The sequence below is a fragment of the Leptinotarsa decemlineata genome, unplaced genomic scaffold, assembly GCF_025532065.1.
Source record: "Leptinotarsa decemlineata unplaced genomic scaffold, Ldec_3_MD MMD2_P_RNA_scaffold_12, whole genome shotgun sequence".
In the NCBI taxonomy this organism is placed as follows: domain Eukaryota; kingdom Metazoa; phylum Arthropoda; class Insecta; order Coleoptera; family Chrysomelidae; genus Leptinotarsa; species Leptinotarsa decemlineata.
The window spans coordinates 12678415-12692001 of NW_027412526.1; the positions used below are offsets into that span (position 1 = coordinate 12678415).

The 13587-nt window shown below is 32.7% G+C and overlaps 1 protein-coding gene across 1 annotated transcript in view; it reads right to left on the reverse strand.

The window, feature by feature from the left end:
* Nucleotides 1-3826: 3826 nt before the first annotated feature.
* Nucleotides 3827-13587, reverse strand: part of cpx (synaptic transmission protein complexin) — a 196174-nt gene continuing 186413 nt past the window's right edge. The window contains exons 3-4 of the mRNA XM_074174457.1: nt 13200-13329; nt 3827-6200 (exon numbers count right to left, since the gene is read on the reverse strand). Coding sequence (XP_074030558.1) covers nt 6127-6200; nt 13200-13329 — 204 coding nt within the window. The 3' untranslated portion in view covers nt 3827-6126. The remainder of the gene's footprint in view (nt 6201-13199; nt 13330-13587) is intronic.

A 13587-nucleotide genomic window follows, 5' to 3' on the forward strand; every position in this document is an offset into this window, starting at 1 on the left:
ATTTATACAAAGATACACACTAGATGCTACGAGTCTAGAATAAGAATAGACACAGATACACTACATGCTACATAGAGGAGATAATGATATAGAATCAATTGACACACAGGTAACAGAAAATTAAAAGAGGGATGACTAAAATAAAACACGAGTTTCGCCATTTCTGCCTTCAGTCCAATATATTATGATGAATATCAAACTTACTTTGTATCTAGGACGCTGAAGTAGATATTTGTAGACATGAATGAAAAATTTACATTATATTTCATGACAGATTGCTGAACTGAATTATAGAGAATTAATTAAAAAACTTCTTCAACTGATAGTTGGCTGTTTTCAGGTTGATCAAATTGAAATTCTTTTGATAAATATTTCCCTTTTAAAAAATTGTGGACAAATATTTTCTCTTTCAATTCGACATTTTCAATATTCTCTTACTGAGTAGTAGACTCTGGTATTTAACATTTCCATCCACTACTTCTAATAATTCCATCAATGTCCACCATAAAAGTATTCAAGTGAATATCCCGTTCAGAAAGACAGAAAATGTGAAACTAAAAACAATTCAAAAACTGTGCTGGTGATATTAAAGCGGTGCAAATAGCGTAGAAAGGAATCAAAAGAAATCAAGGATATTTTAAGTTGCTTTGAAATTCCAGTTCTAGGTGTTCTAGGAAAACTCACTACTATAACCTGAAAATATGTTACACCTTGAACTGGAATTGTTATTAAATATGTTTTATTTGTTTACATGATGTTATACAAACTTTGGTCGGTTGTTGAGAAGTGAGGTTAGACCGAGGACAAAAATAATAGAAAATGGTGCTTGAAATTTTGGATACATTGGATATTACACCCCAATTATTCATATCTGATTTAAATACTCAGTAGTCACTTGAAAACACTTCATATTGTTAGTATCTTGAGGTGAGTTATATGTTATAAAATCTTAGGAAAGATGCAATATAGCGAAATATTTTAAGGTTGTTGATGCAATGTTGCTCAGATATATATTTTTTCGGCTGGTGCCATCTTGAATTTGTTATTCAAATCAATTGTTTCAAGAGAGAGAATAGGTGAATTGAACATTCCAAATGGCTTTTTTTGTTGGTAATATTCAGTTAATGCCTAATAACGTCTAATTCAAAGTTTCAATGCAAACATATTTCAATAACATCAGTTATTTCTCGAGAAAAATTTCATTTCCAAAACTCTGTTGTGAATTTAAAACACCATTTCCATTTGCACAGTCTCGTCCTCCCCAACCCAAATCTCACAGAATAGGGAAGTATAGAGGTACCCACAAAGAGACAGAGGCAACAACAATGAACACCGAACAATAATTATTCAATGACATGCGACATCGAAAACAGAAGCGTTTTTGCTATAGAAACGATCTATATTCACAGATACAAACGTTTCTGAAGCAATCACACTGATCAAATGAAATTATTATTAACCAATATCATTCTCAATTGAATTGTTGAGAACTACCTGAGGCTACACGGGCTCACATGAAATGAATCTGCTAGTTGAATAGGAATGAATTATTCAGGTAGTGGGTTTGATGGAACATGGTGGTATTTTGACTCATACTGATGAAATAAGCTTTATTGAAATATTGTCCGAGGATATTATTTCATAGACGTACAGAATTGGTATTCTGGTTTTCATAGTTTTCACTCTGGTAACATTATTCATTTTTCATATTCAGATTGATGAACCTCTCCTATCATGTTCATTTTTGTTAGATTTTCATTCATGAAAGCCCATGAGACCCAGTCAAAGCGCTAACCGAAATAAAAATTATGCGTTTTTTGTCGACAGATTTTTTCTAATTTTATGAAAAATACTTCTGCACCATAACCAGAATATTAGTATTCGTTCTGATGTACAAAATTCAATTTAACTTTATTGTTAGTTGATGAATATCTGATTGTTTTCAATTCCAGAGAAAGCGTTTTCTGACGGATTAAAAGTTATAAACTGCAGATAATAATAAATTTGTTTCATTTCAAATCGTTGTGTAGATTATTTGTATTTCAATCAGCCTCAGCCGATATTTATTAATTTATTTGGATACTGAGTTTCCGAATTTCAAACACATGAAAGCGGATTCATCAGAGAATAATGACTGCCATTGTCTACCCTGTCACAGACGTATAGAAATATTCAATTTTCGAAATGTATTGAAATAATATGATTAATTCAATATTTTGGTTTGGGGATAATAGATTTCAGAGTTGACCTATTAATCATTCTCCCATTGATAGTAATGAATAATAATGGAAAAATACTGTTGATATTGAGTGACATTCCGACATATTCATTCCAGAATATGAATCTGTTGTGGATCCAGTAATAACAACATAATAACATAGAATGAATCAGTAATTGTTTCCATAACAATAAAAATGAAAATTGAAAAAATTATATTAAATGTCCTTCGTATATATTGGAAAGACCAGACTTGACAATATTAAGAGTATACCCAATGCTACTCCTTTTTTTTCAATTTGAAATTTTGATGAACTTTTGAGAGAAATATACCTACTTTTTGTAGTGAATAATTTCAATCACCTTTGATATGTTAATTTTGTTTCATTACTCTGAACAGATAACATGATCTTCTGGCAGACAGTTGGGAGAGCAAATGAATTGGGAGCGTTCTGTCAATGTTGCCAACCTAAATATTTCGTGTGAAAATACTGTGTTAATGAATACGGTAAAATTATAAATTATAAGATGTCTATACTTCGTGAACAATTTTATAGTTTTCCTAGGTTTGAGTTGAGTACAACAAATGAACATTTTCAGTTTTGAACTAGTTTGACACAATTTAATCTCCTTCGGAGATTTTTCGTTTTATCAATCATTATCTAATCAGATTAGATAATTATTATTTTATCAATCAATCATTGAGGTTTTGTTCAGCAAAATGCACCATTGTTCTATTTTGGAATAGACTGATATGACACATAATGACCTAATCATTGATTTTTTTGTCATTTTTGTATTTTTTTTAACTAATTTTATCATTTTAGAAAAATTCTTGAATTCCTATCCGTCCGTAATGATGTTCAACATAATTGGCATTTTTTTATATTGAGACGTTCGAAATAAATCGCATACAGGAGGTCATTGCTTTGATAAATTTCAATGCTGAAAAATTTTGTTTAGGAGCGCTATTGGATTTGGAACAATTCAAAAATGCCAATTTTTTATTCAATTCACCAGTTTACTTTGCATTATCACTACAGACTGAGCTGAATTACTTATTCGATCACCGGAACAGAATCTTATGATGCACTGTTTGGACAGAATCGGTTAGATTTTTTGTGGAGTTCCTTGAATAGCAAAGTTTTCATTACCCCAGCAGTTTTTCGGTAGAACCTTTTTTTAGGACATCATTGGTATATTTTGAAGAATCACATTACACAATTCATAGTTAGAATAAATATTATTAATATTTTGTAACATACAGAGGTGAATTGAAAAAAAATTTAAAAACCCATTACCATACGTCATATACCTCAATATTTTCAGTAATGAAACTGGTGAGAAATGTTAGAATTTGAAATTTCCATTTGATAATTATGAAGTTTTGAATATATGCATTCAATGAGAAGATCCGTATATTCTTTACACGTTTTTCTGTGGAAGAGCTCTTTGTTTGCTCGAAATTCCCTTAGTGTATATCAATCAAAAAAACAATCCATCTTTCTTTATTCGAATAATCAAAATGACAGTTCCTGGAAATTCCTTTTTTTTTTCAACAATAATAGTATATGATGTTGATGAATTTGATGAATTTTTCTCATTTGAATCAAAGAAATTACTTTCAAGCCAGTCTATCATTTACGAACCCTATAATGACATATTTTGAACCTTTACATATGGTTAGGGATTACTGATATCAGTTTAAAATCCCTGAGTTGTCCATTGAAAAATTACATTAGTTCTGTCGATAAAAACACGCTACATCGAAGGCTACCCTAAGTCTACAAGGAATTTGGATGACCCATCACGAAGTGTGCCCAGGAAAGATGGAAAGAAGTGTGAAAGTGTAAAAGAAGCCGCAGACATTCGTCATATTAAAAAATTCATGCGTCCGTAAAAAATTTCAACTGAACTTTATGTATATGCACACGTTTCATGTTAATAAATTTTTGACGTTACAAAAAAATAGGTTAAACTATTTATCTATCTACAAAACCTGTTAACAATTTGCTTAACGCTACGACAAACGTATTATGATGGCGGTATGTCGTATACGGGGTGTTGGCACTCTAGTTACCACGAATACATCATTTTAAATGTTGTAGCTGTGTACAAAAATTGGTTTGGCCTAAATGATTCAGTACTACAGATTAGGTGTCGTTGAAAAAAAATACAACAGATTTTTGACAAAAAATTATATGGTTGGTGGGGGTACTGAATGAGGAAGAATTGGAAACTCTGACGAAAATGAATCTATTGTAATCACCTTCTCCACATTAGAATAAAAATACTGTCTCTTGACGTACGTTTCACAGGAAACACGAAATGACTGAAACAGTGTTAGTCATCTCCTGTCTTGGATTACAAAACGCTCGTCAAGAGACACTATTTTTGTTTTGTTGTGGGAAAAGTGTTTTAAATAGATACTTGATGCGAGGATTTTTCAACAATTTAACAACAGAAACACACAGAACAATCCCAAAATGCTGTCCACTGAGTTGTCACACAATGACTATCTATCATCCTGTTGATAATATTAACAATCACAATGACATTCATGATTATATTAATAATAATGATAGAAATTTATAATTCCGTTTTGATATTCAATAGCTCTGAAAAATTGACAAATAATGAGCATCAAAAATTACTTACATATGAATAAAAATGATTTAATGCATTCTTTGACAGGTAGAAAGGTTGAACGAAAATCATCAGAATGTGTTCCAAAGACATGAACCTCAACATTCAATAATGACAGTGTGTAGTTTATGTTCATGACTTTGATTTTTTCATTCATTCATTAATATATTAACATTTTTGTTCATAGTGACGGAATTGTAGGACTTCAAAATTTGATGTCTACTAGTGGGGAAATTTCGAATTTCCCATTTTATGTTGATAACATTTCAAAAAGAAGAGCATGCTTCTTATTTGTACCGAAAACCTGTGTCGATCGAGCATTCATCCTCTACATTGTATTTACCTTTTGATAAATTCCTGAATAATACTAAATTACCGATTTTTAATCCTTATTTGAATCTACAGAACGTGAGTGTTATTTTTCATTTCAATCCGAATATTTTACAACAATTCATTTCACACAATCAATTTTATGATAATCTTCTGTCAAAAAAATTCTCTTTAATTTTTTTTTTCAAAATACGAAACGACTCTATCATCAAGTTCAGTGAATTATATGTGATGTTTATTCTGATGAGTTTGGAAGGAGATTTTGACATATTTTTTCATTCTAGAACTTTTGAACATGTACCACATACTAATTGGATATTGCAACCTGTGATTGATAAATAAAAAATATCGTAAATTCAAAAAATTTTGCTCGTTAGAGTCCAAACACCCGGTACATGTCATCACAATATATTTGTTTTTTGTTAATTGTTTATCGCAGTCTCTTTTTATGTTTTTGGGGCATTTTTCTGCGTGGCCAAATCAGAGGATAATGACAGGGTTAGAATTTACAACTCATTCCTAGTACTTTAGGATTGATTACGTTTACATTTAGTTCAAATGTATAGTCAGCTATCTTTCAATGATTTATTTAAAATAGTCAACATACAGAAAACAAAACTTTAGTTGTTAAATTCTCCCCCTGTTAAGTTTATGGAGAAATATTGTTTGTTTACAGCATTTTCTGTTATCTATACGAAGTTATATAAGTTGAGATAATTCCGCGTTATATGGGATTATTGCATTGTATCGAGCAACTCGCTACGTTTCGGGATCATAATCATCTTCAGTTCCGAAAACGTAACGAAGCCCGCCTCATCGTCAGCCGCCGAATTATCTGAAGTATATTCTGCTCAATAAAAATGGTGTTTTCTAAATGTCGGTGAACGGTGATGTATGTCGGCCCGCAGTGAGTGCCTTGTGGTGTCCCCAAATTCATTGCATTACACATTTACTTTCTATTTGAGACTTGAGTTCATTTACTTGTGTCTCTATCGTGTTCTTCAGCTCTGGAAAAATGGAAATATGTAAACATTCAGGTGGGGGATGAATTCAAGTAGTTGGTAGAATAATTTGAAAAATATTCACACTCACTCACAAATGCACAGATATAGTGGAGAAGTCATTGAAAGTTACATTTTTCTAAAAATTCGTGGAAATTGTTGAGTGGAAAATAAAATAATCAATACCCAAACGAAATAATAAAGGAACGGCTCGAAGTTAAACTACGATAATATTATGAAAAGCAGAAAGATAGTTTTGATCTTCCTCTAAACTTTGTGGACACATTAATTTTTGATTGGAGGGTAAAGATTTTCTCCAGTATTCTTGGCTGCTTGAAAGCAAACCAGAACATTTCAATGTTTTGGATGTAATTTTAAAATACTAGTTTTAGTAGTACTTCACTTTCAAAGTGGAGCCTTATAATGCAAAAAACTCATTTCAAGCTAAATTTAACTTGTTTAGTTGCTTTCTTGCTTTGGCTGTACGTTAATATAAGAGTGCCAGTTAATCAATAGGTACCCACTTAGGTAATACTAGCTGTTTCCCGCTGTTTTACCCGCGTTTTCATGGGAACCTAACCTATGTGTTATTCCAGGTCATGATCTATCTATATACCAACTTACATTTGAATCCGTTGAGCTGTTTAGGGATAAAGTAAAAAACGTTTAAATCTGTTTTTTCGTTAACCAGCTGTTGCACCTCTACGAACGAAAACCCTTTCAAGTCGAAACTTGTGCGAGCTAAGGACTAACGACTACCTTTTAACGTGTGATTTCTAACACGTAAATACGTAAATACTCATATTACATTCATCCATACTCACAAACTTCACGCATTTACAATATCAGTTGGAGTAAGATTAGTAGGATTACTAAAGTATTTTATTCTGCTCCTATCAGTTTTTTTTTGCAGATGCTATTCAATATTGTATAAGCGGGTACCTATTGATTGACTGACACTCTTATATTAACGTACAGCCGAAGCTACTGAACCTATAATCTTGAAATATGCAGGTAGGTTCTTTGTATAGCGTAAATAAGCATCAAGAAAGGAAATCAGGAATTTCCACCACCAACGGGAAAAAATAGGGGTCCAAAGATTGTATTGAATTTCGTCAGTTTTGAAGTTGTAACTATTTGTTCAAAATTTAATGTGACAAACCAAATTCTACCCGGGCGAAGCCGCGGACAACAGCTAGTTCAATAAAAACTTTCGAACATAGATGTTGACATTTCATTTTTTTGACGTATGTCAAAAGAATTAGAGCTGTCACAATTTGAGGCGAAAGTTTTATAGTTGATTCTAGATTTTGAAAAAAAATTGTTTTCCACAACATCGACAACTAAAGAAAGCTAGAAATAATTTTTTTTTCAATTTGTAGGCAAAATTTATGGATACGACAAGTTACTGACTAATTGGATTCTTCGGTGGTTTATATTACGCAGCATCTTCTCGGGGTGAACTTTTCAGTTTGCTTTTTTTTTCAGATTGTGGAAGGTTATATATCCAAAAAAACAGTAGGTCGAATTAGCCTTTTTATTGTATTCGCCATTCAGGTATAGGCTTTGATTCAATAGAAAGAGAATTGACATTATTGGTCAACAAAGCTTCTGATAAAATTTTCGTCAATAATATTGATCTGTTGCACTTAATTAACGGAAAAATGGTAATCAGTACAAAATTAGATTATTGTAACATGAATAATTGAACAACTTTGAGCAGATAATTCTTTGATTTTCAGGTGTATGCTTTTTCAAATATTTTTCTATAAAAAAAATAACGTGTGCTTCCACAATATCAATATAGTTTTTTTCAGTACAACCTGTGTTTGTAGCATGTCTCCTTAACATGATAGTCCACTCTGTTTGTTTCTATCTGAAAGAATAGTAAGACACTTACTAGTAGAAGCAAACATTTTTGATACTGCGTTTTTGTTAGCTAATCAAGATTATTGTTCAAACTGGCATAATAGAATAATATATTCCACTCAACATTTCCATTTATTATTCTTTCAGCGACTTCTCCATAGCTGAAAGAAGAAAAAAGAATAGAAAACCGTGCATAAAATACTCACCCAAGTGATAAATCAGTCTGAAAATCAATGGCTAGTGATTTTCTCAACAAAAACATATGATAAGAACTAAAACGAAACTAATAAATGCAAAAAAATTTATTTGAATTGAAAAACAAATACATGAAAATATAAGTGAAATCATAAGGTGATCAAAAATATAATAAAAGAAAAAAATATACAGCTTTGACGTGGAAGACAAATTCATATTTCTGCTCTATATTCAGTACGTTTTTATTACTGGAAATTTAGGAAAATATTAGGAACAAATTCATTTCAGAAGTTTCTAGTGAAATATTATGTGAAATTTGTCAAACATTTCTGAAAAAAGTTAATGATCTGATTCTTGCCAATATAGGTTGAATTAGGAAATACGGATCTGCCTTTCAGTTGCATCAGAGAAACCACACACAGCATACCAAACGCCATAGATCATAGAAGAAGTACAAAACAAAAATAATAACAATCGAAATAACACATTGAAGACAGATAAAACACAAAAACAATGCGTCAATTTTTGGCAATACGTTATGAATATTGTCTTGTTGGAAACTTAGGCCAAAAAGGCACATCTTATACGTTATTGTTGGTTTGTACTTTCGCACAACACTATTATTATCTTATAATATTAATAATAAAAGTCGAACATTTAACATTTAACAGGGATAGAGTTTGAACGATAATTTTAAAAGGTTATAAAAACGTTAATGGGTGTAAACTACAAACTACTAAGGTGTCAGAAAATGTGATATAGTTTGGTTATAAAAAAAATATTACAAATTTCTTTTGAATGTTTAAAATGGAAACAGTCAATGTAGATGAAAAACATGGTAGACCCACAGTCTTCATAAAATACAATCAATTGAGCACCAAAATTTAAAATTAGACTGTAATGATATAATCGTATTATTCTTCCTGTTTGTGTACCTACCTACCTGTTTTAATATATTAATGAAATAGTGAACAATAGTTTTCCTGTGCATATGCTGTTTGTGATAAATGCATAAGGATAATACTTAAAAATTAAGTTTGAAGCTATGAATTGTGCTTATGCATTCCAAATGATCACCATGATATTCGAATGATCAAAATTATAATGATAAATGAGTGTATTTGATTTTGATTTGTGATTTCGTTGGTAGACTGATAAAACTGAGCTCAAATTATATCACATTTTCAAGACAGTCTAGATAATGACAGATACAAATCGTTGTTTAAGGAAATTATTGTTTTGTTTCATTGTGCAAGTGTAAGTACGTGAATCACAATTATTTAAAATGACCTGCACCACCATATACTGAAGGTAACTTGTCTGGAAGGAACTGATTTGACGCAAACATCTGTCTCAAGAAGTAACATTCGGTCAGACCAAAAGGAAAACTTCTTTCATCGAGAATATCGCAACCAAAGTACTTTCATTGTTTGAATATTGTATTATTGACATTAGGTTTCACAATCGCATAAAATCAGGATGGAAATAATCCACCCATCAACTAGGGGAAGTAGCTAATGTTCAATATTGACATTTCATCGATCAAACCGAAAGGATGAAGTGAAAGCGAAATATTTTAAGATATACATTTTTTTTTTGTATAGGATTGAGTTTAGTGAAATATTACAAAAATGTAGCTTCATGAAAATTTGGTTTTAGATATGGAACAATTGCGGTCTCTCTGCCGCAAAATAAAACTGATTTAAGGAAGTTTACTTGAACCACTTCCTTCCAGAACTCTAAAACTAGGTTCTGATTTTTTGAACATCTGCAACAGAATTGTTATATTTTTGCTGAGTAGAATTTATTCAAATGGCAAAAATATTTCAGTCTTGGTAAAATTCATTACTCAAACAGAAATACTTCACAATGGAGAATTCACAAAAAGAAAGAAATAATTAAATTCAGGTTCGCTGGAGAAAAAAGAGATACATAGAAATGGGGCAAAATTGAAATAAAATAGAAGTCGAAGAAGTTCAGAATACAATTTGTTCGAATATGATGAAGGCTGAGAATAGGCGAATTGCAATCAATAATCTGATTGAACTTCTCATACATACATTATATTTGGTATCAGGATATTAGTTTTTGATGTAGATGAATAAAAATTTACTTTATTATACATATTCTTGTAGACGTTACCAGAATAAATGAATTAATGGTAACGGAAAAATGTTGAATATGAATGAATGTTCGAAAGGGTTCCCGAATCGACAATTTGAACTCAGTCCTCCGGTTGAATCCTCACAGTCCCCAAAAGAGAAAATTTCCAACGGAGTTGGAATGACAAACTTTATTCCTGTCGCAAAATCGTGGGCAAGTTTTTTCAAATCTGACAACAGGTTTGACCGGTTTGTGGATAAGCGATGTGGATGTCATAGGATGAGCGAGATTTTATCTACATACACGATCGACAGTAGGGCAGTGAGTTTGCAGCCAAGAGTTCTGCCTGATCACAGTAATAACTGCTACATCAACTTCATTTTGCAAGCCCTAATCGCATCTTCACCACTCTACAACTTACTGAAGAGCCTGAGCAAAAACATCTCGTAGAACGAGAAAAGGAAATCTCTCTCAGTTAGAATGTATCGTTTTTGTGAGGTAAGTTCATTAATCACCCTTCTACATTAGGACGAAAAACAGGAGAGGGATAAAAAAGTCATGAATGTCTAAGCAGTCATTGTCCACACTGGCATTGCTTTCGGTCCAACGTGGATTTATAAACTGGATTATAAACTGTTGAACGGACTCAATGATGGAATATTTGAGTTGGATGGAGATGGTTGAGAGTTATACTGAAGATAAAAAACCTTTCGTTGACTCTGCTATGGGCAGTGACTCAAGTAATGAGTGGAAGTTGATGGGATCAAAAAATAAATAATTTCTAACCAGAAAGATCGATTTTACCAAAAGGGAGCCTAAAGTCGAGCATTCATCGTACCGGAGACCAAATTACTGAAAAAATCCTCACGCTGCCACTTGGGAAAGAAAAGACTGCCAGGGAAGTGCTTGAGGTACTCGTTTCCAAGAGAGGGGCTCACTTAGTAGAAAACTAACGACCATGTCGAAGCGTGAGACCAAATTTCATTCCTTTGTTGTTTTAATGTAACTCATATATTTAAAAAAAATGCGGAAAACATGGAAAAACATTCTATACCTGATGAAAGCTGGCATAAGATTATAGAAATAGGGAAAGCTTGAACTGAATACACAGTGGTATATGACTATTCACAAAACCTTTGAATCATTGGAAACTACACTTTTGATATAACAATGGTGGCAGATGCTTTGACGAAATGTTGAACAGAAATGATGTAACAATTTGGATAACGTAATCGAAGATGAACACTATTGAAATGTCGAAAAGATGGCGAACAAAATAAACCCTTGAAAAGACGTCATTAATAATATCGATTGGTTTTCAACTTTCATTGTACAAAACAATCATGTAGCGCAATCCTTCAAAAAGGCACAATTCACCTAAAAAAATCAATCAATTTGGTTAACGTAAAGAACAACCTCTATGCTCTTTTATTGATTAGATGAAACCAGAACCCTAATGAATCTTATTTATGATACCAGACAAATGCTTTTTTTTTGACCTGCCATAGATATCATCGTCGGTACTCAGCTGGGCCATGAATTCTCCAACACACGAACAATTGTGAGTGAAATGATATCTACAATGTCACCACCTTTGTGATCATCGGAATACTTAGATGAATGAGAACTCCTAAGATTCGCTAGTCATCTTCATCTCAATCAGGTTGGAAACTTTTCCCTTACCCTTTCAACTGTCTTTCGTCAGGAGGACGAGTGGTTCATGACGTTGGGTGTTTTGATGGCGACATAAAGGTCAATGCCGCTCTGGCCTTGTGTACCCCTTCCTGATTGGGGTATTAACAGACGTCGTGCGGCCTTCACTCAACCGAGCGACGAGGCCTTCTGAATCGAGTGGGGTCGTCTATAGTGTAATCTACAGCTTCCCTGACTAATGGGTTATCATGAGTTTCCGCTGACTCGAAAACTCTCTGATTCCTCGACTGAATGGACTGCCGTATAGTTAACAGCTTCAAATATCTCCGGATAGCTTCATTCCGCATGAACCATGTAGCATTCACCACCATCCTGAGTATTTAATTCTGCAATCTTTTCAGTATGGAGATGTTTGTCCCCAAGCGCCTGAAGCATACAGGCTTGAACATAGTATTGTATAATAAAATCTTATTTTTAAGATTGAGCTCGGACTTTCTGTTAATCAGAGGATAGTAAGATTCGCTACAATAATCTAGTTGAGTCATTGCCCGTCAAATGAGAAATAACTTTCAATCTTTCTGCAGCTTCAATTGCAATCTGAGCAGATGATACTAGATCCCAGGGTTCTGTTTTTCATTTGGATGTCATTGTAGAAGCTTGGCTTTGCAACACATCGCCGTAAATACCCTCTTTATTTTAGATGAATGGTAATTAAGTTTCCAGCCGATTCCCTAGATGGCGTTCTCATTGGCGAATAATCAGACTGAATTCCCATTATTGTGATATTATTAGTTCTACGTTTGCTAAGAGAAATTTGATCATTGGTTTCATAAATCCTAAGACCCGAGTAGGTTTGATTCATTCATCTTTCTGTTGGAACAAACTTTTCGTTCCCTCCAAAAAGTATTTCTTCAGTAGTATGTTGGCTGGCCATATAAGATTTCTGAATGCTTTTCACAAAATAAAGTTGCAGTTCAATGGAATCAAGTTGTGTATTACTTTCGCGTTGTATATTATATAAAATTAAAATGTCAATCTAGTTATCGGGGATCCAAATAACAATCTAGGCGGTGAATATAATTTTTGGTCAACGGTATTGAAATTGGTTTCTGTAATTCAAGCATCTAGCCAACTATACGATACTACATCTTTTACGAAAATTTCTCAGTCGGGTGAAACACTCACTTGTGAACTCGTCTTCGTCCGCTTCTTCTGCTTCTCTCGCCAATTCTTCTGGTGTTTTCTTTTTTCGCATGAGTGGATTTGGTTCTTCTTGAACTGGTTCTACTACCTCTTCTTTTTTCTTAATATTGTACTGTAACACAAAACAATATGCTATTTATTTGGAGAAAGGAAAGAAAATAGTAAAAAGTTAGTAATTTACTTATAACTGGCTCATAACTGCCAGATGAATATGATTATCGAAACTAATTTGATAAGATCTAAATATTTAATCGATAAATTTCCATTTTTAACGTAAACTTTGTTATTTAGCAATACCATGAGAGCAATCAACATGATAAAACCATGAGTCCGTTAGATGATACCGCATTAACTGTATGTCGCATATTAT